At 40.8% G+C, this 27,454-nt stretch overlaps 7 protein-coding genes across 9 annotated transcripts in view; 1 reads left to right on the top strand and 6 right to left on the bottom strand.

The window, feature by feature from the left end:
- LOC132133485 (protein brambleberry-like) overlaps positions 1-27,454 on the top strand; it is a 51,550-nt gene that overhangs the window by 3,907 nt on the left and 20,189 nt on the right. Inside the window, exons 6-13 of one of the 2 annotated variants that reach the window (XM_059546333.1) lie at positions 764-880; positions 3,383-3,562; positions 3,645-3,851; positions 3,950-4,109; positions 4,189-4,232; positions 6,659-6,780; positions 7,230-7,330; positions 7,540-7,970. In XM_059546333.1, coding sequence (XP_059402316.1) covers positions 764-880; positions 3,383-3,562; positions 3,645-3,851; positions 3,950-4,109; positions 4,189-4,232; positions 6,659-6,780; positions 7,230-7,330; positions 7,540-7,684 — 1,076 coding nt within the window. In that variant the 3' untranslated portion in view covers positions 7,685-7,970. Of the gene's footprint in view, positions 1-763; positions 881-3,382; positions 3,563-3,644; positions 3,852-3,949; positions 4,110-4,188; positions 4,233-6,658; positions 6,781-7,229; positions 7,331-7,539; positions 7,971-27,454 lie in introns of those variants that run through there. The other variant, XM_059546334.1, reaches the window with a different exon arrangement.
- Positions 10,994-11,729, bottom strand: LOC132133103 (histone H3). The gene has a single exon (XM_059545824.1). It carries the CDS (start codon positions 11,467-11,469, stop codon positions 11,059-11,061), a length of 411 nt encoding a protein of 136 aa, XP_059401807.1. The 5' UTR covers positions 11,470-11,729; the 3' UTR covers positions 10,994-11,058.
- LOC132133108 (histone H2A-like) lies at positions 12,034-25,021 on the bottom strand. Its single transcript, XM_059545829.1, has 4 exons — positions 24,982-25,021; positions 24,817-24,850; positions 20,133-20,538; positions 12,034-12,456 (listed from the first exon to the last, which is right to left on the bottom strand). The coding sequence occupies exons 3-4, from the start codon at positions 20,513-20,515 to the stop codon at positions 12,069-12,071; spliced, it is 771 nt and encodes a 256-aa protein (XP_059401812.1). The 5' UTR covers positions 20,516-20,538; positions 24,817-24,850; positions 24,982-25,021; the 3' UTR covers positions 12,034-12,068.
- On the bottom strand, positions 15,350-16,130 carry LOC132133105 (histone H2B-like). Its single transcript, XM_059545826.1, has one exon. It carries the CDS (start codon positions 15,926-15,928, stop codon positions 15,554-15,556), a length of 375 nt encoding a protein of 124 aa, XP_059401809.1. The 5' UTR covers positions 15,929-16,130; the 3' UTR covers positions 15,350-15,553.
- Positions 16,210-16,793, bottom strand: LOC132133107 (histone H4). The gene has a single exon (XM_059545828.1). The coding sequence runs from the start codon at positions 16,751-16,753 to the stop codon at positions 16,442-16,444; it is 312 nt and encodes a 103-aa protein (XP_059401811.1). The 5' UTR covers positions 16,754-16,793; the 3' UTR covers positions 16,210-16,441.
- Positions 19,084-19,858, bottom strand: LOC132133102 (histone H3). The gene has a single exon (XM_059545822.1). It carries the CDS (start codon positions 19,564-19,566, stop codon positions 19,156-19,158), a length of 411 nt encoding a protein of 136 aa, XP_059401805.1. The 5' UTR covers positions 19,567-19,858; the 3' UTR covers positions 19,084-19,155.
- LOC132133101 (histone H1-like) lies at positions 24,499-27,208 on the bottom strand. 2 transcript variants are annotated; one of them, XM_059545821.1, is made up of 3 exons: positions 26,468-27,207; positions 24,982-25,055; positions 24,499-24,850 (listed from the first exon to the last, which is right to left on the bottom strand). In XM_059545821.1, the coding sequence occupies exons 1-2, from the start codon at positions 27,163-27,165 to the stop codon at positions 25,046-25,048; spliced, it is 708 nt and encodes a 235-aa protein (XP_059401804.1). In that variant the 5' UTR covers positions 27,166-27,207; the 3' UTR covers positions 24,499-24,850; positions 24,982-25,045. The 2 variants fall into 2 exon arrangements, with proteins under 2 accessions (XP_059401804.1, XP_059401803.1); XM_059545820.1 differs by lacking the exons at positions 24,499-24,850; positions 24,982-25,055 and adding an exon at positions 25,104-26,151 and having other exon boundaries at positions 26,468-27,208.

Here is a 27,454-nt window from a genome sequence, read left to right as displayed (position 1 = left end):
TCCAAATTACAGTTTCATTGCAGCTTCAATGGGTTCGACACGATCCCAACCGAGGAATAAGGGTCTTCTCTAGTAAAACGATCGTCATGTTCTTATAAAACTGTATATGCTTTTTAACTACAAATGCTTGTCTTGCACTAGCTTGACTTCACACGTGTAAGGTCACGCATACTGTAGGCAGAAGTACTGACCCACTGTTTGCAAAGGTAAATCAATGTAGCACGATTTTGAAGTTGGAGGAGAAAATTAGATGGCTTTTTTTTCACCCTACCTTTCTGAACCGGAGTACACAGACGAAGAGCTAACCGCTCGAGACCTTTCCAAAGTGATTACGTCATGCGTGAAGTCGAGCTAGTGCAAGATGAGCATTTGTGGTTTAAAGTATTCAGTTGATTTTATTTAAGAAAATGTCTGATGGTTTAACTAGATAAGACCCTTATTCCTCATCTGGGATCGTGTCAAGCTGTTTGAAGCTGCATTGAAACTGTAATTTGGACCTTCAGCCTTTTGGTCCTCATTGAAGTCCATTATATGGAGAAAAATCTTGGAATGTTTTCCTCTAAAACCTTAATTTGTTTGTGACTGAAGAATGTAAGACATGAACATCTTTGATGACGTGGAGGCGAGTGATTTTATTTTATTCAGGAACTGAGCTAATCCTTTAACATATGAGGAGTTAAGTGACTGATAGCATTAGTCATATTTGATGGCCAGTTGTTAGAATGTTTTGTATCTTTGTTTCGTTTCCATTACACGTCTGAAGAGAATGTAAGTGGGCAGCTGAAGGATCAGAGTGCAGAAGTGCAGGAAGGACATCAGGCCATTCTTAAGGACCTGGCTGTGGTCCGAGGAAGTGCTCAGGACATCCATGAGAAAATGGGTGATTACTTCTGAAATCATACATTACCAGTCAAACATTGAAGGATTACAGTTTTATATATATATATAACATATTAAAAAAACACTTTTGCTGATATTGAGGTGGGATACAGTTAAGGTTAGGGACCGGTCTGGTGGTATGGGTAGGTTTAAGTTTGGGTTAAGGTAGGTATGGGATGGCTCAACAGTGTAATTATAAATGTAGTTACAGAAATTAATTACTGATGTAATTACATGTTTTTACATTGTACTAATATTTAAAAAAATACCTGCATGTACACAATAGCTGTATTGTACCAAATTATTAATTAAATGATTTAAATTTAAAGTGGGATCGGTTTTGGTTTTGGAAATAAGTCTCTCCTTGGGGGAGCCCAAGGTTGCATTTATTTCATAATAACATGGTAAAAGCAATCATATAGTGAAATATTAAAATTTATAGCAACTGCTGTATTTGAATGCGTTTTGAAATATAATTTATTTCTTTGATCAAAGCTGAATTTTCATAATTACTCCAGTCTTCAGAAGTAATTTTAGTATGCTGATTTGCTGCTTTATTGTTAATAACTGTTCTTATCAATGTTGGGAACATGGGAAACAATTATTGGAAACTGTTTTTTACAGCTAATCAATTTGTTTATTTTTTTATGTAAACAGTGACGCTTTTGTACAGGGTTTGTTGACCAATAAGTGTCAAATAAATGCAATAATAAATGTCACTTTTAATCAATAAAATTACTACAGAATAAAAGTAATTTCTTTTACATTTCTAAAAATTAACTTCTCTAAAAACTTAACTTCTTTAAAGAAATCTCATTTTAAAACATTTGGTGGTGTGTCAATGTTCCAGCAAACTTGAAGCAGCACAACTGTCAACATTAATAATAATCAAAAATGTTTCTTGATCAGCATATTAGAATGATTTCTGAAGACTGGAGTAATGATGCATAAAATTTAGCTTTTAACAACAGAAAATCACATTTTACCTTATTACAATAGAAAACGGCCATTTTAAAGGGATAGTTCACCCAAATAGCAAAATGATGTCATTAATAACTCACCCTCATGTCGTTCCAAACCTGTGCGACCTCCATTTATCTTCAGAACACAGTTTAAGATATTTTAGATTTAGTCCGAGAGCTCTCAGTCCCTCCATTGAAGCTGTGTGTACGGTCTACTGTCCATGTCCAGAAAGGTAAGAGAAACATCATCAAAGTAGTCCATGTGACATCAGAGGGTCAGTTAGAATTTGTTGAAGCATCAAAAATACATTTTGGTCCAAAAATAGCAAAAACTACGACTTTATTCAGCATTGCCTTCTCTTCCGTGTCTGTTGTGAGAGAGTTCAAAACAAAGCAGTTTAGTGATATCCGGTTCGCGAACGAATCACTCGATGTAACCGGATCTTTTTGAACTAGTTCACCAAATCGAACTGAATAGTTTTAATCTGTTCTCATCTCCAATACGCATTAATCCACAAATGACTTAAGCTGTTAACTTGTTTAATGAGGCTGACACTCCCTCTGAGTTCAAACAAACCAATATCCCGGAGTAATTCATTTACTCAAACAGTACACTGACTGAACTGCTGTGAAGAGAGAACTGAAGATGAACACCGAGCCAAGCCAGATAATGACTCGTTCACGAGTCAAGAACCAGTTGAAGAAAATGGTTGACCGGTTCTGGGTTCTTTTGAGCTCGACGTAATGACGTCATTGGTGATGATTGCCCTTGATTCAAGCCTTCGGTTTACCTGTGCTCATAACATTTAGCACAGAATCAGTTCAGAATCAATCACCAAAAGAATCAGTTCAGTTCAAACGCCCTGTGTGTCAGTCTGCTTCACGCTGAATCACACATGCGCAGTATCATCAGCTCCTCGTTTCTCGAATCGGACGCGTCTGACAGAAACGGTTCTTGACTCGTGAACGAGTCATTATCTGGCTCGGCTCGGTGTTCATCTTCAGTTCTCTCTTCACAGCAGTTCAGTCAGTGTACTGTTTGAGTGCATATCAAAAAGATCCGGTTACATCGAATGATTTGTTCGTGAACCGGATATGACAAACTGCTTTTTGAATTCTCTCACAACAGACACGGAAGAGAAGGCCATACAATGCTGAATAAAGTCGTAGTTTTTGCTATTTTTGGACCAAAATTTATTTTCGATGCTTCAAAATATTCTAACTGACCCTCTGAATTTACATGGACTACTTTGATGTTTTTCTTGCCTTTCTGGACATGGACAGTATACCGTACACACAGCTTCAATGGAGGGACTGAGAGCTCTCGGACTAAACATTTCTTTGAAACTCACATTTCACTACTGGTTATATATGCTTTATATAATTTTGTATGTGACGAATAAGAATCTTGAATCTTTAAGAACATTATAGTAATTCTCCAGAAATAACCCTGCATCCACCGAACGATGTCTTTGCAAATATCCAAAACACATTAGCACTATTTCAGCAACTAAACTGAAATGGTCCTGTCTGTGATCCAGAGCTCAATCTGAACAGCTTCCTGCAGCAGCAGAACACAACGGCTCGGTTCTACTCGGAGCTCATGACGAAGCTGGAGCGCATGAATGGCACTCTGGGATACATGCTGACATATCTGGACAATATGCAGCATCGCCTGGAGGACAGACTGCTGATGATCCAAGGCTATCTTGGCTGGGCAGGTGCTTTGATTGTCTGCAAATGAATAAACAAGAAGAAAAATATTAGAGTATGTTTTGGATAAATGTGTAATTGTCCTCCTAGGCCTGAGTCTGCATGCTCTGTGGACGTGTGTGATGCATGCTGGTTACTTCCTGTTGTCTGCGGTGCTGCTGTCGTTCCTGCAGTGTGCCACGTTCTCCCGCGTCTCTCTGCTCCTCCTGGTGCCAATCAATGCGATTGCAGAGATCAACCAGCAGTCTGCGCTCGACTTGCTCTCGCTCACTATGCTGCTGTTCACACTTTCTTTAGGTAGTGTATCTGTATTGCGAACAAATGATGCATCACTGCACTTTTAAACATTTTAAATTGTTTATGCCTGTCCTCCTTACCTCTTGTTTTTGATCCAGGTCACTGGTTTGTCCTGCAGATGCTTTGGGCGTTGTCTAAAATAAAGGGCCAGACCTGCAGTCCTGCTCCTCTCCCTATTGGCCCTCCTAAAGAGAAGACTCCAGGAAAACGGAGCCGATCAACTGAGAACTGGCAGGTGTCCTCGTCCACTCCTGTCCTGTGAGTTTAAGATTCTGGAGGAGAGTGATGAACCAACCGTTAACTAGCAACATTTCTTCAAACTCTTCTCTTGTTGCAGGAATGATCCAGGCTGTGATTTGGAGGTTGAGAGTTTCATGATGGGTGAATTCCTCTGGTGTCTCTTGTTCCATGCATTTTAAACATCTCCGTCTGATACATGCAGTTAATGGTGTTTGCTCATATTTAGGGTTAGCGGGATTTCTAAAACTTAATACCATTCAATCTCAATATAATGCATTTATTTTTTATTAAATGGGCATACATTAAACTACAAAAGAGTGTACATGTGTTGTAGGTGGTTGTGTAATTGCACTGTTAAAACCATAAAGAAAACCTGATCAGCTCTTCAGCAGTCTATCATAAGCAATGGTTTTGCATAAATGCACTTTATTTATTGAACTGCTCTAAAAACCACTAACACCAGAACACACCAGCACTACACTTAAGTGAGAAGTAAACTTATCACATAAGGCAGCATCTCAATTCCGTTTCTTCCTTTCCCAGATTTAAGACTTCTTAAAATGATAATTAGGCAAAGTACAACTAAATTGTAATTCTGTCATATACTCACTTCATGTTGTTCCAAACCTGTATGACTGACTTCTGTGGAACCAAAGAGTTTTGGTTCTTATCAACCCCCCTTATGTATGGACAAAAACTACAATGGAAGTCAATAAGAAAAAAAAAAATGCCAAAATTTATGAGATGACCCCAAAATAAAAAAGTCAATAGTCACAATGTTATTCCAAACCCATACGTGTTTATTTGAACACTCATTTCTGTAAAGTTGCATGCGTAATACATGATGTACAGTCGTGGCCAAAAGTTTTGAGAATTACATAAATATTAGTTTTCAAAAAGTTGCTGCTAAACTGCTTTTAGATCTTTGTTTCAGTTGTTTCTGTGATGTACTGAAATATAATTACAAGCACTTAATACGTTTCAAAGGCTTTTATCGACAATTACATTTATGCAAAGAGTCAGTATTTGCAGTGTTGGCCCTTCTTTTTCAGGACCTCTGCAATTCGACTGGGCATGCTCTCAATCAACTTCTGGGCCAAATCCTGACTGATAGCAACCCATTCTTTTATAAACACTTCTTGGAGTTTGTCCTTGGAGTTTGTCCACCCGCCTCTTGAGGATTGACCACAAGTTCTCAATGGGATTAAGATCTGGGGAGTTTCCAGGCCATGGACCCAAAATTTCAACATTCTGGTCCCCGAGCCACTTAGTTATCACTTTTGCTTTATGGCACGGTGCTCCATCGTGCTGGATAATGCATTGTTCTTCACCAAACTGTTGTTGGATTGTTGGAAGAAGTTGCTGTTGGAGGGTGTTTTGGTACCATTCTTTATTCATGGCTGTGTTTTTGGGCAGAATTGTGAGTGAGCCCACTCCCTTGGATGAGAAGCAACCCCACACATGAATGGTGTCAGGATGCTTTACTGTTGGCATGACACAGGACTGATGGTAGCGCTCACCTTTTCTTCTCCGGACAAGTCTTTTTCCAGATGCCCCAAACAATCGGAAAGGGGCTTCATCGGAGAATATGACTTTGCCCCAGTCCTCAGCAGTCCATTCACTATACTTTCTGCAGAAGATCAATCCTTTTTGATGGAGAGAAGTGGCTTCTTTGCTGCCCTTCTTGACACCAGGCCATCTTCCAAAAGTCTTGGCCTCACTGTGCGTGGAGATGCGCTCACACCTGCCTGCTGCCATTCCTGAGCAAGCTCTGCACTGGTGGCACTCCGATCCCGCAGCTGAATCCACTTTCTTGGACGCCCTGAAGCCTTCTTTACAAGAATTGAACCTCTTTAAGTTCTTGATGATCCTATAAATTGTTGATCTAGGTGCAATCTTAGTAGCCACAATATCCTTGCCTGTGAAGCCATTTTTATGCAACGCAATGATGGCTGCACGCGTTTCTTTGCAGGTCACCATGGTTAACAATGGAAGAACAATGATTTCAAGCATCACCCTCCTTTTAACATGTCAAGTCTGCCATTCTAACACAATCAGCCTGACATAATGATCTCCAGCCTTGTGCTCGTCAACATTCTCACCTGAGTTAACAAGACGATTACGGAAATGATCTCAGCAGGTCCTTTAATGACAGCAATGAAATGCAGTGGAAAGGTTTTTTGGGGATTAGGTTAATTTTCATGGCAAAGGACTATGCAATTCATCTGATCACTCTTCATAACATTCTGGAGTATATGCAAATTGCTATTATAAAAACTTAAGCAGCAACTTTTCCAATTTCCAATATTTATGTAACTCTCAACTTTTGGCCACGACTGTATATTACACATTAGATTTGGATTTGTTACCTCGCCTCAAAAAACCTTGCATTGTTTGCAATGCCCTGAAGACTTGGGGTGGACTCTGTTGATCTAGAGTAGAGACCAAATAACTTAGAAAACACCCAAGAATCCAAATAGCAACACACTAAAATCCTCTCGGAGCACATTTATATAATATTACCGCTCACTCCATCTCTCTCCCTTTCTCACTTTCTTGATTTTTAGGTGATCCAGACATACTGTCCATGTCCCCATCTCAGTCTCATGGTCCAAAGTTCAGGCATCTAATCACAGGCACACCCAACCATTCAACCCCCAGACTCAAGAGTCGCCACAGCATTGGAGCAGTGAGTTGTTGTTGGATTCAATTTATGCATAGATTTGATTCTCTGTTTTGTTACTTTGTCAACTGTAATCAAATAGGAAATGTAATTGGTCTTAAAAAAAAAACTGATTTAAATGTAATTTTATTTTTTCTTCCCATTTCAGTTAACTGACTGCAATTATTACACATGAGTAGCAGTCATCTGTAATAAAGCAATGCAGCCCTGAGACAAACTTCTTAGTACATAAATAAAATTGAGAATTGTTCACTATACTACAGTTTTACCAATTCTTGGATCACTGTTAACAGTGTGTATCAATTTGAATTGGCAGAATCGCAATTGATATGTAAATCGATCCCCGCCCCCACCCCTAACTAACTGTGATATTAATAATGCATTGAATAAATAAACTGAATTGCAAACTGCACAATTCTTTGAGCCTGTTCTTGAAGTCATTGTCTGATTGGCAGGACATGCTGGACTATGTTCCTCAGAAGAACCTAGTAGGTGTGCTGGAGACCGTGAACCACTCCAGAAGCTCAAGCCCCAACCATTCACTTGCCAGCAACAGGTATCCTTTAAAACAGTCTTATTAAAGTCAAAACCAATTCATAGTTGACCCTTCATGCCAGTGGTTCCCAATCCTGGTCCTGCAGAACCCCCAACCCTTCACATGTTAGATGTCTCCTAATCAAACACACCTGATTCAAGACCTCACGCATGTCAGATGAGAGAGACCTCAGACAAGTGCAGTGTTAAACCTTTTTATTTTTTGTGAAGTTCTTTCTCAGGTCGCCTGCTGTGCAGCGGTATCACTCGGCTGGGTCAGCCGTGCAAAAAGAGGGCTCTGGTGGGGCAGGACTACTGTAGATTACATGAAGGTGGTCACACCTCCTACAGTCGACTCAGAAATGAAGTCCATTAGAAGACAAGAAATGCTGAATCCATTTCTGTTTGCAGAATGTTCACTGGATGCTGGTGCACTTTTCTCTTAACTTCTTTGTGTGTGGTAATTTTGTCTTTTGGTTATAGTGGGTTTTATTTCATGTTTGTTGTAGTTACATTTATAGATGTATTCTGCATTATTTATGATCAATTATGTAAAGTAAGATTAAGATGCATGCTTTTAAATTCCCAAGCACTTGTAGATGTCACTGTGCTGTCTGTGAATGCATTATGTCTTACAAGCATTTATTAAAGCTTTGCTATTTTTTTTTTTTTAAGAAAATGTTCTGGTAAATGAAGTGTGTGTCTTCAAAGTGCATTCATCTATCAAGTTATCGGTTGAGAGGGAGAGCGAGACATCTATTAGCTTTCCCATTAAAGTGTTAAAGACTGAGAAGTATGCATGGCCTGTTATTGCCCTGTTTCCATGATATTAACATGAAAGAGTCCTGGTTGTTCTAATCCTCTTCCATTTACGAATTATGGAAGCCACTCTGCTCTTGGGAACCTTCAATAGTTCCTTTTTAAATGCTTTAGTTTTTGTATATGGACAACTTTTTCAAGGCACTGTGTGGTGTTACACCATACATGTTTTTTAGATCATTTTTTTAAATTGAAATCAGGAACTGAGTTTGTGGGTTTATTTCCCAGGGAAAGCATGAGATGTTCAGCTGCAATAAATTGATTGGGATCTGCAGTCCATTGTTTAGTATACTGTTATTTTTGTGCTTTTATTTACATTTTAATTGAGTGGGGGAAAATGTTATACAGAATCAAAAAAGCAATAAGCAATTTTTTTTATCAAAAATTAAAATGTACGCCTGCAGCAATCACTACAGCAGCCTGGGTGCATGTTTATTTATTTATATATATATATAGAGAGAGAGAGAGAGAGAGCGAGAGAGAGACAGACACGGCCAAAAATATCTGCACCCTTGGTAGATATGATCAAACAAGCCTGTGAAAATGTATCTGCATTGTTAATCCTTTTGAGCTTTTTTTTTTTTTTTAAATCACAAAAGTATAACATTTCATTGGATATTAAGAATTTAAAATGGGGGGAAATATCATGAAATGTTTTTCTCTAATACACATTGGCCACAATGGCACCGTTTTATTTAATGCTTTTTGAAACCTCCATTTGCCAGTTTAACAGGTCTAAATGTTCTCCTTTAATGTCTGATGAGGTTAGAGAACTCCTCACAAGAGATCAGAGACCATTCCTTCATCCAAAATCACTTCAGACCCTTTAGATTCCCAGCTTCTCCTAGTCTTCAGTTCACCACACTAATTTTCTTTAGGGTTCAGTTCAGAGGACTGATATGGCCATCGCAGAAGCTTGGTTTTGTGCTCAGTGACCCATTTTTGCTGTTTTTTAGGTTTGTCCCATTTGAAGTTCCAGTCATGTCTGATAACTAAATATGCTTTAGTTTGTTTTTGGATGAGCTCTTTGGATTAAACTTGAAATCCTTCCAAGCAACAAGTGATGATGTAGGTGCTGTTTGACAAGTTTTCTGAACCCGAGATTCAACTATTTTCTGCAGTTCTCCAGCTGTGATCCTTCGAGAGTCTTTAGCCACTCAAACTCTCCTCCTCACCGTGCAGTAGGACGATATAGATACACGTCCTCTTCCAGGCAGTTTCGTAACATTTTATGTTGATTGGAAATGGGAATTTTCACTGCTCTAGATCTTTTCTTAAAGCCACTTCACCAATTTGTGAAGCTCAATTATCTTTTGCTGCACATCAGAAATATATTATTTGGTTTTTCTCATTGTGATGGATGATTAAGGGATTTTTGGCTTTGTTTTCCCTCCTATTTATATTTCTGTTGTCCATGGCTGGATAATTTCATGTTCATAATCACCCTAGAGTGCTCAGAATTGTAAATATGAATGGGAATATACTTCAGAGATATTTTATTCATAAGAATTTCTAGGGGTGCCAATAATTGTCCAACATGTATTTGAGAAAAACATTTATTTCGTAAGCATAGGCCTATTTCTCCCCATTTTTAATTCTTATTATCCGATGAAAGGTTAGCTTTTTGTTATTATTTTTTTTATATATAAGATCAAAAGGATCTTTTCTCATTCATATATATTTAGTTATTCTTGAACCCTAAGCATTTTTCCCTTGCTGAAACGGCAATGGTGGGTCATGCGCAAAAGATGCGGCTCTGAGAGCCGATGCTTTGTAGTGAATCAGAAGAGCCGGCTCGCAATGAGTGAGAGCCGGCTCCCAGTTTTTTTTTCCTTTGGCTGCTTACCTCAAGGCAGAACTTTGTTTTGATTGGTCAGCAGTCGTATCGTGGCCAATCAGATGTGAGTATATGGGATCACAACATTATGTAACGGAGGGGGATGAAGTGAAGCAGCACTCCACTGCAAGTTAACGAGTCGTAACAACGTTAATGGAGGGGAGACTGTGTGTTCGGTTCCTTCAGAGAGAATCTTCTCAAAAACAGGGCAGATAATCACAGAAAGAAGAAATAGGATCAGTCCATCAAAGCTGAGGCATCTGATTTTTTTGAATGCCAATCTTCACTGAGGACATTAATACTGTTTGCTTGATTTCGGTTCTAATTCCATAGATTTATTTGCGGTTTTGTTGTTAATTTTTTGCAATAAAATGTTTTATTAAAATATTAAACAAAATAATTTTTTCTCATAAAAATACTGCACATGAAAGGGTTTTCAACACACAAACCATTACTTTTTGGTAGTTATGGTAGAACAAAGTTATGGTAAAACAAAGGCCTACAAAAAATCCTAAATTAAGAGCCATTCAGCCAAAAGAGCCGGCTCTCTGAAAAGAGCCGAACTTCCCATCACTTGCAATCCCACAGCACCCTTATATTCTTTCTAAGAATACGTTCTCTCTCATTTAACTTTGAATGCAGTTTCTCCTGACTTTTCCCTCTTGACATCTGCATTTGACATAAATAAATTATGGTGAAACAAGGATAAGTAAAACTAAAGCTGTCCATTTGCGCAACATTTTAATTCAATGACAATCATGGGCATAAGCAAGTGTTTATGCGTGTGTTGTTAGTAGACTGTATTTTGCACCCTCAGACTAAATTGATGTTTGAAGTCAGACCTAAAAATGTAGTTCTAACACTCAAAAGTATATTCTTACACCTGTGTGATGGAGAATGCTGTCAAGTTCGAAAATACAATTCCATTCATTACCATCGATTTGCTAATTTCTTACGAGCAGACAATAGGAGTGTGAATGGGCTCGAAGGAGCACAGCATATTTTCCAAGCAGGGATAAAGACATTTTGCTCCGTTAGATACATTGAATTGGCTCTGAAAAGAGCCTTTTGGTCTAAAAGTTGGAGTCGTGTGTTTAGGCGCGCTCTCCACGGATGCGGCGGGCCAGCTGGATGTCTTTGGGCATGATGGTGACTCTCTTGGCGTGGATGGCGCACAGGTTGGTGTCCTCGAACAGACCGACCAGATAAGCCTCGCTGGCCTCCTGCAGGGCCATGACGGCGGAGCTCTGGAAGCGCAGGTCTGTCTTGAAGTCCTGAGCGATCTCTCGCACCAGACGTTGGAAGGGCAGCTTGCGGATCAGCAGCTCGGTGGACTTCTGGTAGCGACGGATCTCTCGCAGAGCCACGGTGCCGGGCCTGTAGCGGTGAGGCTTCTTGACGCCCCCGGTGGCCGGAGCGCTCTTACGGGCGGCTTTGGTGGCGAGCTGCTTTCTCGGGGCTTTACCTCCGGTGGACTTACGAGCAGTTTGTTTGGTTCTTGCCATTGTACCTAGATTTCAGTCTCGCTTTCTGAAACGCAATGCCTTTGTTCAGATCTGCAGCAACTTTTTAAACTGTCCTGCAGCATTGGGCGGGGCTTCAATAGAGGCATTTGATTGGCTATTGTGGTTACGTCACAGCGCGAGACAGCCAATGACAGTGCGTTTCCTGTTTTCGAACGAGTGGAGGCAGCCTTTCCCGCTCAAATGTTGTCCGTTCAGTGTCCCAATATTGCAACCGGAAAATGCTGTTTTTATTTTTCTAATCATTTATGTTCATCGGAAGGCTGCTCTACTAGAATCAGAGCTAATGTAAGATTAGTTTTTTTTTTTAAGATTTACAATGGACGTGAAATTGGGTTGGAGGTTGTTCCTATCCATTAACGTCTAAGATGTTACGCAGTTGCCTATTATAGTGCAACAACTTTTCCACGTTTTTATTGTAACGCTCGTTATAATTCGCTCTGCTCGCGCCCCTCATAAAACGCATCAAAACCTTTAAAAAAAAAATCGAATCAGATATTTAGATTTTTTTAAGTTAAAATCGCTCTTCTCGAGAAAGTGGTTGGCTCTGAAAAGAGCCTTTGTGAGTGGTGTATTGTTGTTTATTTGGTCTTTGCGGGCTTCTCGGTCTTCTTGGGCAGCAGCACGGCCTGGATGTTGGGCAGCACGCCGCCCTGAGCGATGGTCACTCCGCCCAAGAGTTTGTTGAGCTCCTCGTCGTTGCGCACCGCCAGCTGCAGATGACGGGGGATGATACGGGTCTTCTTGTTGTCCCGGGCGGCGTTTCCAGCCAGCTCCAGGATCTCAGCAGTCAGGTACTCGAGCACAGCGGCCAGATACACCGGAGCACCGGCACCGACGCGCTCGGCGTAGTTCCCTTTGCGGAGGAGTCTGTGAACACGACCGACGGGGAACTGAAGTCCTGCCCTGGAGGAGCGGGTCTTAGCCTTGGCTCTGACCTTACCACCGGTTTTGCCTCTTCCGCTCATTGTTGGATTGTTGTAACTATCACAAGTGTCTAAAGCAGAAAAATAATAATGTTTTGGCCTGACAACCGGCTTTATGAGACCGTGCCCGTCTTCTATTGGTCCGAGGCTGCTACAGTTGCAAACCAATCACTGCAAGTACTTCGAAATTCCAAACCCCGCCCCTCTTCTCTGCACGGGTCCTCGGCGGTTCTCGGTCCTCATTCGCAGTGTTGCCAGTGTTGCCAGACGTACGATAATTATCGTATTTGTACGATAATTTTCACCTCTGTACGATGTACGATCAATAATGAAAAAAATCCCGTAATGTACGATAATTTCAGAATTTTATGAAAATTTAAATGGTGGTAGTTGCAGTCATAGGGCTTCTTTACTCATACACGAAATCGGCTCATTACAGACACTCTAAATGCATTCGTGTGCACCTCAGAGTGTGTTAAGAATGCTGGAGGGTGCCCTGCTTTAAAGCCAACGAGCACTAGTTGCGGTCCATGACAGAAAGAACCCCTTCAACATCTGGCAACACGCAGGATTCCGATGACAGCGGCTCAGATGTGGAGTTAACTGCACCACGCAGAAACAGCTAAATTCCTTCTTAACTGGATGCGACAAAGCAAGTGTTAAAATCATTTAAATATGTTTTAATATGCGCCACGCCCGAGACAGTCACTGAAAATAATGGGATAGTATTTTGTCTCACTGTTTCCGTCCAACAATACGCCTTATCTATTGTGGTAATTTGCAGGTCGTGTCGAAATGTTGTTGGTTTAGAATAGATAAATAACTCTTTTGACTCGTGTACGATAATTTTCTTCCAAATACGATAATTTTGAACTTCTGGTACGATACTTGGGCATTTCCAATCTGGCAACACTGAGTGTTGCCAACTTAGCAATTTTGACTTTTCAGACTACCCTAGGAACTATTTCCCCCACAGCACATAGCAACAAATTGCGCAAATTTTTTACATTTATTTGGCAACTTTTAGCATTTTTTGATAAGTGACTCAGACAATAAAAAGGCACACATATTTTCCATCCAAATTACACACAACAAAAGGAAAACAAAGATGTCACATCACGTGAGCTGCTGTTTGTAATTGTTCAGCTTAATAATTTCATAATTGTTCATTTATGATACAGTTTACTAGTAGCCTGTAACTGCGATTGTTGATCAATGAGTACTCCGTAAGAAAAATGGAAAAGATACTGGTAATTTTCCAGAACATCATCCATTATCACCCTGTAACCAGAAAGAACAAGGCGTAATTTAAAATGCAGATAAAAATAAAAAATCAATATGGAAAATTCTTTCATATGAACATAGTAGATTGTGCCCTATTTTTACAGACTTTTCTGAGAGTGTAGCACACTAATAACTACTACACTGCTTAAAGCATCATTGTTGGGAAAGTGTAGTATTACTAGTTTACTAGCTATTAAAAAAACTTAAATTGTTATCATTCAAAAAATGTGTTAGTGTTCAATAATTCAATGAATTTAAAAATGCAGTCATTTATATTTTAATACTATATTATGCATATTATTTTACAAACAAAAATAAAAAATTAACACATATAAAAGTTTTTTGCTGAGATTTGAGGTTGTGACACAATAGTGCGTCGTGATTACGCAATGACATCACAACGTTATTTAGTAACTTTTAGCAACAAATGAACTTTCCTTAAGTAACTTTCTCTGAAAATTAGTTGGCAACACTGATTTGACATCGAGAGCTCAAACAAACATGTTCTAAAACACACACACACACAGCAGTGAGAAATGAACACACAGTGAACACACACCCGGAGCAGTGGGCAGCTATAGATCCAGTGCCCGGGGAGCAACTGGGGGTTCGGTGAAGGGCACTTCAGCCATGGGTATTAAGCGTGGAAGAGAGCACTGCTCATTCACTCCCTCACACCTACAACTCGAGCCGGCGACCTTTCTGGTAACTAGTCCAAGTCTCTAACCATTAGGCCACAGCTGACCCTATTGCCCCTTACTGGGGCAATAGCCTTAAAGGTGCAACTATATCCCTAAAAGGGAGCATTACAAGTATGCATGCTTTAAGGGTAGACAAGTATGCATGCTTTAAGTTACAAAGGTGCACCTTTGAGGGTACCTCATGGTGTTACATTAGTACTAAAATTTATTATTATTATTGCCATGGTAAATTGTGGTTATTGCAAGTTTTAATACAAATGCTGTGGTAAACTGTGATAACTGTAATAAAACCATGTTTGCTTGTTTTTTCTGACATATTTATTAACAACAATTACAGAACATACAATCCATTTGAACTTTTAACAACCAGTTTAAATAAATGTACTTGCATTAACTTGCCATTTAAAATAAATATTACATGTACACAAAAGTATGTTGTCAGTAAGATTTTGTAATGTTTTTTTTAAGTCTCATGCACAGTAAGGCTGCAACTTGTGAACAAAACAAACAAATTTAAAAATAACTTTAATATATTTTAAAAATGTAATTTAAAAGTGATGCGCAGCTGAATGTTAAGCATCATTACTCCGGTCTTCAGTGTCACATGATCCTTCAGAGATCATTTGCTGCTCACGAAACATTATTATTGCTGCTTTATATTTGTGTGGAAACCGTGATGCATACTTTTACACAATTTTGTATAGTAACAATGATATGTAATGTAATGTTATGGCGTGAACCGGAAGTTTGAGACCGCTTTTACTTCCGTATTTTGATATACTTCCGAGAAAAACGGAATATTGCATGATGAAAGCAGCACAAATTCACCACAAAAACAGCATTGTGCGCTAACAAAATGGTCAACTTTGATTTAATGTGTACTTCAAGATGTACTTAGGTCTCTGATGCTTTTGGGAATAGCAGCCCCAATATCAGAAAAAGCTGCGATCCATGCGTCAGCAGCGAACGCTGTCCGTGATTGATTCGGTTCTTCAGGATTTGCTTGGGTTTCGAGAAGTAGGAAAAATGGATCCATCCAAAATTATTTGGTTTATTAACCCAACCCACCACAAACAACAGGACATAAAGCTCTTTATTTGAAAAGATGGGTGGCTCTTAAAAGAGCCGTTGGGGTTGTCGCAGTCAGGTCACGCTTCACTTGGAGCTGGTGTACTTGGTGACGGCCTTGGTGCCCTCAGACACGGCGTGTTTGGCCAGCTCTCCGGGCAGCAGCAGACGCACGGCGGTCTGGATCTCTCTCGAGGTGATGGTGGAGCGCTTGTTGTAGTGAGCGAGACGAGAAGACTCACCGGCGATGCGCTCGAAGATGTCGTTGACGAAAGAGTTCATGATCCCCATCGCCTTCGAAGAGATCCCGGTGTCAGGATGAACCTGCTTCAGCACTTTGTACACGTAGATAGCGTAGCTCTCCTTCCTGGACTTTCTGCGCTTCTTTCCTCCTTTAGCCACGGTCTTAGTCACCGCTTTCTTGGAACCCTTCTTGGGAGCAGACTTCGCTGGTTCAGGCATGATGCGAGTATAGAACAAACACAATACTTACCTTGACAATAGAGAACTGGATATTTATTGAAAGCTCATGCTAATTTATGAGGCTGGGTTGACATTCCCTGATTGGATCTTCTTGTACAACAAATGAAGAAAACATATTTCATTGGTTAGAAATGGACAGCTGGACAGACGCATCCGCCAATCACAGGCTTCTAAATCTGAATGCTTCCCGCACCCTCCCCCACACACGCGTCTCTGACCTTATCGTTTTATTGACATACTATTTTGCACACAATTTAATAATTATTGGAGAGAACACGATTTACCGTTAGTCAATCAATTTAATATCTATATTAAGACAAAAAGTATTTATATTTTAGTGCGCTAAAACTTTTTCTTTATGAAAATTTTAATCGAAGAACTCGGTGTGCTTTTTTATTACACAATTCAGAGAACATTATGAAAAGAGCTCTTTCTGAAAATGTGGGTGGCTCTTAAAAGAGCCGTTGGGTGTTTGTGAGTGTACAGATGAGTTTATCCTCCGAAGCCGTACAGAGTGCGTCCCTGTCGCTTCAGCGCGTACACGACGTCCATGGCGGTGACGGTCTTTCTCTTGGCGTGCTCGGTGTAGGTGACAGCATCGCGGATCACGTTCTCCAGAAACACCTTCAATACACCGCGGGTCTCCTCGTAGATCAGACCGGAGATACGCTTGACTCCGCCGCGGCGAGCGAGACGACGGATGGCGGGTTTGGTGATGCCCTGGATGTTATCCCGAAGAACCTTCCTGTGACGCTTAGCGCCTCCTTTCCCGAGCCCTTTACCTCCTTTACCTCTCCCTGACATGTTTACGACTTTCCAATTCTACACACTGCACAGCCGAGCTTATAGACGGTTTAATCGGGCTGTGTTGTGTATATCGGTCTGGCAGCGGTGCCTTCTACGAACGCAGTTAAAGTCAATGTGATGAGTAGACTGAAGTTGGGGTCAGGTGGTTGTGCTGCGGGATGTGTTTCCCATACATTTATTTATTTTTGGAGACTCGCCACAATTTTAAAACTAATCGATTTTCAAAAAGGCTTCGTTGAATAAACATGAGTAATGTACTGCACGTTTAATAATAATAATTCCTTACATTTATATGTTTAAATATCAAAACAAAGCACAGGTGTTTTTATATCGCTGTATTTCTGAAGGAAGACTTGCATGTTATATGCCTGATAAAGCAGCGTGTGAGCTTACCAGCTCTGCTTTGTTTACAGCTGTTACTGGGGAAACCTCTATGTCTCGCCCTTTATGTCTATGCTTTAAAACATCTCCGGCTGGCAAAGAATGAATTTGCATTTTCATTAAGTCCGCCTGATCCACGCGGCAAACATATTTTGTTTGTTTATCAAAAAATATCTACTCTAGAGGGACTTGGCTGTTGTTATTGAGTTGTTACTATTTGGAAGTCTACCGGAAGTTAAGTTAGGTCCACAAAAGCGCGCATGCAAAGTAACGTTTGTTTATGTTGTTGCCGTTGAAATCGTCTATAGAAAGTAGGAAAGTACAAAAATAACGTTACAATCGCTTACAGGACCTACTTGAAACACACGAAGGCGGAGCTATGCAGCAACACACTGTTTATGGGTTTCAGTCACGTGATATTTTTGGTGCGGCCGCCATCTTTAGTACCTTGCGTAGCCTCTCCTCAGTCGGTGAAGTGATTGGAAACCAAAATAACACTCCACCAACGTTATACAATGCTCTTTAATCCTAATTTTTTTTTTGTAAAGCAAACTGCTGACTCCACGAACTTACAAATCTAACGTTTGCCGATAAGCTATTTAGATCTACCTCATACACAAGCTCTCTCCGTACCCTCGGGCCACTTAGAAGAATCACATTGTATAAAGTCACGGCACTCTTTTTTCACATTTCTTAAATTAAACGGATACATTCCTTAAATCTCTTAGGTTGATGAAAATCAAAGTATATATATATATATATATATATAAATGATGATTATTATTTTTTGTTAATTCCAGAGCACAGATGTGCTATCATAACTAGGCAAGGTAATAATATAAACTGAAAACAGAAATTAAACCGATTAAGGAAAAGGCTACTAGTCAGTATTTAAGCAACCGTTGATTTAAATATCAACTGATCAAATGTCATGTATCAGTGTTGTAGTTATATATATCAGCTTTTTTTGTGCGACTCTGCCACTATAATGGTTAAACATATTTAATTTGTTTGGATATGGAGCTGAATATAAATGCATATAGTAGGCCTAAATTTGAGAGATTTTTTATTATTCCATTTGTCAGTAACTGTATGTCTATGAGAATAACTAGATTAGTTTTCTTTTTCAGATGAGAGATGTAGTGTCTGCGTGCCAGAAGTAACATTCCTGATGTTCATTTCATCAGCTATCCCAAGCGTCTCTGTTTTACACCATTTTTTTAAACATTAAATTAACTATTGGAGGGAAAATCAATAGGTTGCGAAATATAGTAAAAAATATACATATTGTTTGAGTGTGTAAAATTGTTACTAACAATTAAAAAAAAAAAAAAAAAAAAAAAGTCATTAAACGTGGAATTATATTGTAGTACTTTAATGTATAGTTCACCCAAACATGCCCATTACCCGATGATGACTCCAGAGGGTCTGTGATGGTGTTAGCTGTCGTCTCTTCTCTCTGGAGCTACAAGTGCTGAAGACACACCATCTTTCAGCTGTTCTCAGTCCGGTGCAGTCTTATTTTATTCTCTATTTACTGGCTGACACGAACCAGACAGTTAGAGACAATATATAAAATACAAATGGAAAGTATACAAAATAATGAGATTAGTTACAAACTTAATTCTATTACATTATTTTGAAAAAAAAAAAAAAAATTCACTTTAATTTTAGTTTCAGTGAAGTCCGTTGCGGTCTCTGCGGTGACGGTCTTCCTGGTCAAAAACGAAAGTATGAATCATTCTGCTACACTTGGAATCAATAAAGCTGCGGAAGGAAAATACAAAATTAAAAAAAAAAAAAGATTAAGTTAACATTCACTTGCAGTAAAAGTTATTTACCATCTTCAGCTACGGAAGTGTATTGCTTCAACACATAGAAGTCATATGTGTCATATCGTCAAGAATTTGAGTATTTCAATGAGCACGGCAACAGAAACCTGGAAATTTCACTCTGTTAGATAGATTGAGGTGGCTCTGAAAAGAGCCTTTGGTGTTGACGGTGTGGATCAGTCGTGTTTAGGCGCGCTCTCCACGGATGCGGCGGGCCAGCTGGATGTCTTTGGGCATGATGGTGACTCTCTTGGCGTGGATGGCGCACAGGTTGGTGTCCTCGAACAGACCGACCAGATAAGCCTCGCTGGCCTCCTGCAGGGCCATGACGGCGGAGCTCTGGAAGCGCAAGTCCGTCTTGAAGTCCTGAGCGATCTCTCGCACCAGACGCTGGAAGGGCAGCTTGCGGATCAACAGCTCGGTGGACTTCTGGTAGCGACGGATCTCTCGCAGAGCCACGGTGCCGGGCCTGTAGCGGTGAGGCTTCTTGACGCCGCCGGTGGCCGGAGCGCTCTTACGGGCGGCTTTGGTGGCGAGCTGCTTCCTCGGGGCTTTACCTCCGGTTGACTTACGAGCAGTTTGTTTGGTTCTTGCCATTGTACCTAGCTTTCTGTCTAACTTCCTAAAACAGAGAATGACTTTGTTCCGGTCTGCAGCAACTTTTTAAACTATCCTGCCGCATTGGGCGGAGCTTCAGCAGAGGCATTTGATTGGCTATTGTGGTTACGTCACAGGGCAAGGCATCCAATGACAGTGCGTTTCCTGTTTTCGAACGCGTGGAGGAAGTCTTTCCAGCTCAAATGTTTATTTTTCTAATCATTTATGTTTGTCGGGAGGCTGCTCTATAAGATTCAGAGCTAAGATATAGGTACTTTTAGTATTTACAATAGATGTGTACTTTCCATTAACGTTAAATGTGTTACTCTGTTGTCTTATTTTAGTGTAACACCTTTTCCACGTTTTTACTGTTATGCTCATTATAATTAATTCTGCTCGCACCCCTCATGTCTACAGTAGACGCATCAAAAGCTTATACACACACACACCCACACAGATATAGAAATTCAGTTTTTTGTTTGTTTGTTTTCTAAATACAAATCGCTCTTCTCGAGGAAGTGGGTGGCTCTGAAAAGAGCCTTTGTGAGTTGTGTATTCCTGTTTATTTGGTCTTTGCGGGCTTCTCGGTCTTCTTGGGCAGCAGCACGGCCTGGATGTTGGGCAGCACGCCGCCCTGAGCGATGGTCACTCCGCCCAAGAGTTTGTTGAGCTCCTCGTCGTTGCGCACCGCCAGCTGCAGATGACGGGGGATGATACGGGTCTTCTTGTTGTCCCGGGCGGCGTTTCCAGCCAGCTCCAGGATCTCAGCAGTCAGGTACTCGAGCACAGCGGCCAGATACACCGGAGCACCGGCACCGACGCGCTCGGCGTAGTTCCCTTTGCGGAGGAGTCTGTGAACACGACCGACGGGGAACTGAAGTCCTGCCCTGGAGGAGCGGGTCTTAGCCTTGGCTCTGGCCTTACCGCTGGTTTTACCTCTTCCGCTCATTTTAGGAGCTTACGCAGTAACCACTGTAAATGTATATAATAGACGTTACGGGGAGAATCAGAGTTTAATAGAGAGTGCTCGTCGTCCATTGGCCAGAAGCTGTCACAGATGAAAACCAATCACTGCTAATCCCTCCAAAACTCCGAACCCCGATGCAAGACAGGAGCGTAACTTGACAAAAGAGGCGTAACTTGAAGTTGTCCAAATCACACAGAACCACGCGAGATGTCAAAACGAGATTTTGTCGGGCTGCGTTCCAAACCGCATACCCTTTAATTAGGCACTTAAAGAGTAACTAAACCCTTTTTTTTAGTTAATGATCTATAAGAATGGGGCTTTATTAGTGCTGTTCATTGATTCAAGTAACTTTTTTGACATTTGAGTATAAAGTGTTTTAATTCTACAATATATGGTGTAAAAACGTCTGAGTGCTGCCCTCTTCAGGTTGAACGGTGGCTACTGCAGTTGATTTTTCCTATTGGATGTTGCGGTGGCAAGTGACGTAAGGGTGGCAGGTGACGACCGACCCTCGCCCTCGTCGGCCTTCCTCGGCAGGTCGGAGGCCCTGGAGGAATTCGGGGTAGGAAAAATGACTAAGTCGAAAACGCGGGCCTTGGCCAGACATCCACCCTCCCCGAGGCTCCGGGGCAGGCCGCGAAAGGTGCCTCGTCCCCGGCCAGCGTCGGGATTCGCCCGCGACTCCGGAGCTCGGCCCGATAGGGGATGGCGTTTTTACGGGCCGTCGCGATTTCGACGATCGCCTGATTTTGTGGACTTAGTAAGCAGTTTCCAGCTCACCACGCCCCTTGGTACGAGCTACCACGCCCTTGGCAGTATAAAACCATCAAAATCACTGTAGTGAGTCAGGAGCTGGAATTGCGAGTATTCAATATTGGTAAAGATCAGGATAGACTAATATAGCATCTATTTAGCATAGCAATTATATAGTTATTTAGATTCTCTTGGTCGGCGTTTACGTCACAAATCATGTGACCTGCATAGCAACAAGCCGCCGCCGTGTTTGAAGGGTAAAACAAACCGAAGGCAATCAAGGCAAAGCCCGAGGAAAATCAAAAAGGTATCTATTCACAGAAGTTTTGTTGTGGATTATGTCAGTTATTGATACTAACGGACTACTTTGTATTAATGATGAATGATATCTGTGTATGCGAATGTATGTCGGTGGTGAGAAGTGAAGTGAATGTAATAAAACACTCATGTAAAGCGCTTTGTGACTAACGTTAGCTAACGTTACATGTATGTGAAAGGCGCTAGCAGCTATACAAATACAGATCTTTCTTCTATTACAGAATGTCTTATCAATATATAGAAAGTCTACTTGCGCCTGCATTGACCAGGTACCACAGAAAGCTGTCGCTTGTAGGTTTAACGTTACAATCTTGTCCCTATCGACATCCAGCTGAGTCCTGGGAGAACAACCCAAAGGCATGGCCCAGGCTCGAGTATCCAGACATATACAATTACCTCATCAAATCCCCTGGTGTGAACACCATGTGTACATACCATGTGTCCTACACTTGCAGTCATGTTTAAATACCCATCAAGCATCGATTACATTAACTGTTCATTTAGAAAAAAAAAAAAGTTTATTCAAAAGCACTGTGTTACACAATGGCTGTAATGAGCTCAGTCTGTCAGTGGCACAGCTTGTACAGTGTCAGTGAGGGACACGGTTTTTTCAAAAAAGCAAAAATAGACTAACTGCAGAAACGTATCTTATTCCCCACACAACTAGTGCATTTCATTGTTGCTTATCAGTGTAGAGCTGCCGACCATTATGCATAGCAATGTCATAACATAGCAACAGAAAATTGAGTGGCCATCTCTGCAGTGGTATTATTTTGTTATTCTTTGATTTGCTGAATCATTGCTAATTTTTTAGGCATGATTCTCGGCAGTTTTCTCGACATATCTGCGCTCATTTGTCTTCCGCTTCGTGTTGCTTAATGGCGAACGCTTGTTTGTTTTACCCTTCGCCGCGGTTGCTATGCGCGCGCAGTGCATTATGGGAGTAAAAGTCCCGGTTGTCCGACCTCGAGAATCTTCAAGTTAGCGTAGATTTATCTGTATTTAGTACAGTGGTCAGCAGTGTTGCCAGACGTACGATAATTATCGTATTTGTACGATAATTTTTACCTCTGTACGATGTACGATCAATAATGAAAAAAATCCCGTAATGTACGATAATTTTAGAATTTTGTGAAAATTGTAATGATAGTAGTTGCAGTCATAGGGCTTCTTTACTCATACAAGAAATCGGCTCATTACAGACACTATAAATGCGTTCATGTGCACCTGAGGGTGTGTTAAGAATGTAGGAGAGTGCCCTGCTTTAAAGCCAATGAGAACTAGTTGCGGTCCATGAACATCAACATCTGGCAACACGCAGGATTCCGATGACAGCGGCTCAGATGTGGAGTTAACTGCACCACGCAGCAACAGCTAAATTTTTTCTTCACTGGACGCGACAAAGCAAGGGTTAAAAATCATTTTAATATGTTTTAATATGCGCCGCGATGCAGACAGTCACTGCAAATAATGGTATGTATTTTTTCTCACTGCTTCTGTCCAACAATACGCCTTGTTATCTATTCTGGTAATTTGCAGGTCGTGTCAAAATGTTCTTGGTTTAGAATAGATAAATAACACTTTTGACTCGTGTACGATAATTTTCTTCCAAATACGATAATTTTGAACTTCTGGTACGATACTTGGACATTTCCAATCTGGCAACACTGGTGGTCAGGATGGTATGGAGGTGTGTTGCTGGTTGCGACAGCACTGCTGGACTGCATAGTTTACCAGCAGACTTTAAAATTAAGCGCCAGTGGTTGCATGCATTTGGCCTGGAAGACCGCAAGTTCCCGCCTAGAGCTCGAGTGTGCAAACACGGGATCGCTTCTCCAACGCAATGGAGGTGGAAATGGGCTTGTCCACACAGCTCGCGCTGAAAAGCGACGCGGTGCGGGAGTTAAGACCGCAGTTTGAGCCAGCGGCTCAAATTGATATGAACAGACACCTCGACACCCTCCACTTCAGGTAAAAGTGGGGGAGAAAAGTACTCTACTTCAAATGATCGCTCTGTTGCAAAGCTACTTGCGTCATTACAGTCACTCTCCATTTTAGCGTCTCTGACAGCAGCTGTCAATCAATCCGTCACTGCGGGTCTCAGGTTCATGCTGCACTCGCTCAGCCCCGCCCTCGGTTCATCCCCTCTATCTCCGCTGTGATCTGCCCACTTTTCAGCATTTTTCAAATATTGTCAGTGGGTGGAGTCAGGCTCTGAGCAGGGGTTTAGTTACACTTTAATTTCAACAAGTACTAACTTAACGAGCGTTAAAAGAGTGCATACTCTTCAGCCTGAATGGGATTTGGATATAATCATCCGCTATGTTGATCAAAGTTAAAACAAGCGCAAAAACGTAAAAGATATGAGTGACAGGTTTAATTAATGTATTTGCAAGTATCTTGATAATGAAGAAAATTGCCCATGTTGTTGTCTTGTTGAAGAAACTGCTGACTTTTTATTTTGTGATTTTAATATAGCCAATACTGTTAATTTAAGTTTTTATTTTTTTTAACTCCACACATGTGATCAAGTTTTATCCTTCAGTCATTTTTTTTATTAAGAAAACCCAATCTCGTTATCTCTTGAATATTTTTTCAATTACTTTGTGCAAAATCCTCATAATTATTATTTTTTCTTGTATAGTATCTCCTACTATGATGAACACATGCTATTTTTATTTACCGTTGTATGGCATTATGATTGTTCATTGTTAGATACAACCATCTTACCCTGATCTTTTATGTAATAAGTTTGGCAATAATAACAAAAAAGAGGGATAGGCTAACACCTCACAGCATAACTAACTCAAAAGTAGTTTACCTCAGCTCTTTTCTCCAGGTTGATCAGGAGATTGTAGGCCTCTGTAATAAGAGCACCGTCAACCACTTCAGATAAAAGCTCCATCACATTTTTGCCAAAATCACATCCTCAGTGTCTCGAGGTCTTTCTCTAGATGTTCTCGCTGCTCTGGGGTCACTGAGGATGAAAAGACCACAGCAGCATCTGGTCCTGATGAGACAGTAAGAGCAGGAGTGATGGAGCGTCTCATCTGTGTCTCTGGACCATTTCCAGGATGATGCTGTGGACTTCTCCATCCTCAGTGCACACACCAGTCTGCAAGCATTTTCATATCCTACACAAATGCATACACACACAATACAAAAAGTCATTACTTTATTCTTTTGTTTCAGGTTTTCCCTTTTTTTTTCACCTTTCCTTGCAGGTCCTGCTCCACCACAGAAGATCTGCAGCAAATGCACAGAAATCAAGAATAAGAAAAGAGGTGTAATAGTGGTTTAAATTTACACTAATTAAAAAAAATTAAAACTACAACTTAAGATTTAAAATGTTTCATTTATTTATGTAGTGTACCTACACTAATCCTTTGATGGCAGCATTTCTTCATCAGTCTCTCTGTGGCAGATAAACACACGTGTGTCTCATCTGTCCCTGTAACAACCAGTCAAGAGTCAGTCTCCTCTTTCAATTATCTGTGATATACTGCATTTACATGTTGAGCTAGCTGGTGTAACTCACTTTTCATTTAACACAAATGTTCCTTAAATTATCAATATTGCAAATGGACAAATAAAATAGATAACCTTTGTTTAGTTACTGTATGTAGATTTGTGTACATCACTTACACTCATCTAAAGCAGTGCTGACAAAAGTGAATTCTACACAATATCACACAGACATCACTCAGATGCATGTTTCATGTCTGTTAGATGAGCTCATCTGCAATACTTATCAAAGACTATCCAGTCAGATGATAAATAGACATTTAGTAATAATCTTCAAGATGTATATGGTTTATGTAAATCCACTTATGAGATGTGTACTTAATGGAGCTCCCTTGTAAGTTATGCATTATAAAACGTGTTTACAGCAAAATCACAAATATGCTATATTACTGTATGTAGGTCACAGACAGGGTTTAGATTAAGCCAGGATCAGGCCATAGTTCAATTAGTCTTGACTAGACTTGTCTGTGAAACGGGGATAGCGTCTTTACGTCTTTTGGTTATATTTTGCTGACTTTACACCTTAGTTTTAATAGACTATTAACCACAAAACGATACCACTTTATGAAAATGACCTATACACTTCAATTTAAAGAATTATTTCGGGGGAAAAAATATATTCTCACCGTTGTCTCTCACAGTAATCTGTCATTCGTCTTCTTTCCAGTTTATTGGCGGTTGGCATCCAGCTTATTGGTGCATTATACCGCCCTCTTATGTTCCGGAGTGTGGATCACATAATAGGTTTTCCTACTAAAACATCACTCACATTGTCCCCTAACATTAATATCCACTCACACATCATGCATCAAATCCTGGCTAAAACGCCTGCTTTCCTTAAGAACGTAATCGATATTCTACTCTTGTGCCCTGTTTAAAGCGGCCATATTGCCAACAACTTATCGTTTTGACATCTCGCGTGGTTCTGTGTGATTTGGACAACTTCCAACTTACGCCTCTTTCAAGTTACGCCCCTGTCTTGCAGTCCGCAGACGTACACGCTTGCAAACCCCCTCCTCTTTCTGCCAGCATTTGAATAATGAATGAATGAATTAACAGAAAATGTACATGCATTATATATAAAATATGGGTTTAAATGCAGAAGAAGGTAAGATAACAGGTACAAAATTGCAAGTTGAAATGTCCACAAGATTTTTTCAAATCAAGTTTATTTGCATGCGTTCTATCAATAATAGTGTGTTAATAGATTATACAAGTACCTTAAGTGCTCAAAATAAATAAATAAATAAAAAATATTAAAACTTTGCTCTTTAATTGTAGCAAGTGGGTGGCTCTTAAAAGAGCCGTTTTGTTTTGTGAAGAATCACTGACACTTACTTCTTTTTGGGAGCCGCCTTTTTAGGCTTGGTTGCATTAGGCTTCGCCGTTCTGGGTTTGACTGCCTTGGCCTTCTTGGGGCTCTTGGCGGGCTTCTTAGCAGCTGCAGGCTTTTTGGCTTTTTTGGGGCTCTTGGTTGGTTTCTTTGCAGCTGCAGGCTTCTTGGCCTTCTTGGGGCTCTTTGTTGCCTTCTTTGCAGCGGTGGCGGCCGGTTTCTTCACCTTTTTGGGGGATTTCTTGACGGTGGGTTTCTTGGCAGCAGGCTTCTTTGCTTTCGCGGGGGCTTTCTTAGCAGGTTTCTTCTTGGTTTCGGTTTGCTTCTTGTTGAGTTTGAAGGAGCCGGAGGCGCCGGTACCTTTGGTCTGGACCAGGGTTCCATTGGTCACCAAACTCTTGATGGCCAGCTTGACGCGGGAGTTGTTCTTCTCCACATCGTAGCCACCCGCAGAAAGAGCCTTCTTCAGGGCGGCGAGGGACACGCCACTCCTCTCTTTGGACGCGGACACAGTCTTGACGATCAGGTCCCTGACGCTCGGGCCCGTTTTCTTGGGTTTAGACGCCGATCTCTTCTTGGGAGCTTTAGCCGGCGGGGCAGCGGCAGCTGGAGCGGTTTCAGCCATGTCTCTGAGTTTTGCACGTCGATAGGCGGAATACAATGAAACGCTGCTGAGCGGCGTAGCGGAATTTAACTGCCACATGAGAACCGTGTAGACTCAATAACCAGCTCCACAGATTTTCGCGCGCAAACCTGACGATCCGTTTAAACAAAGTAGGCTATATATATATAACACACACATACACTTATTTTTACATTAATATATTCATAACTCAATTTATTCCTTATTAATTTAATTCCTGCGCTGGGAATTATATATTTACAGCATCGTTACAGTATATCAGTGTCACATGATTCTTCAGAAATCATAATATTCGGAAAAAAATACTGCAAACATTTATCTTCAACGGTCTGGTCCGCGTAGTCGTGTA

Source organism: Carassius carassius, chromosome 50, assembly GCF_963082965.1.
Source record: "Carassius carassius chromosome 50, fCarCar2.1, whole genome shotgun sequence".
Lineage (NCBI taxonomy): Eukaryota > Metazoa > Chordata > Actinopteri > Cypriniformes > Cyprinidae > Carassius > Carassius carassius.
This window is presented reverse-complemented; position numbering and strand designations above follow the sequence as displayed.

Excerpts from the sequence above, each read along its gene's own strand:
- LOC132133103 (XM_059545824.1), bottom strand. The coding sequence starts at position 11,469 with ATGGCAAGAACCAAACAAACTGCTCGTAAGTCCACCGGAGGTAAAGCC.
- LOC132133105 (XM_059545826.1), bottom strand. The coding sequence starts at position 15,928 with ATGCCTGAACCAGCGAAGTCTGCTCCCAAGAAGGGTTCCAAGAAAGCG.
- LOC132133107 (XM_059545828.1), bottom strand. The coding sequence starts at position 16,753 with ATGTCAGGGAGAGGTAAAGGAGGTAAAGGGCTCGGGAAAGGAGGCGCT.
- LOC132133102 (XM_059545822.1), bottom strand. The coding sequence starts at position 19,566 with ATGGCAAGAACCAAACAAACTGCTCGTAAGTCAACCGGAGGTAAAGCC.
- LOC132133108 (XM_059545829.1), bottom strand. The coding sequence starts at position 20,515 with ATGAGCGGAAGAGGTAAAACCAGCGGTAAGGCCAGAGCCAAGGCTAAG. Across the intron at positions 12,457-20,132 it reads GAGAAGCCCGCAAAGACCAA|AATGAGCGGAAGAGGCAAAA; the intron begins ATAAACAGGAAT and ends CAACAATCCAAC.
- LOC132133101 (XM_059545820.1), bottom strand. The coding sequence starts at position 27,165 with ATGTGGCAGTTAAATTCCGCTACGCCGCTCAGCAGCGTTTCATTGTAT. Across the intron at positions 26,152-26,467 it reads AAGGCGGCTCCCAAAAAGAA|AAAGAGGAGGGGGTTTGCAA; the intron begins GTAAGTGTCAGT and ends AAATGCTGGCAG.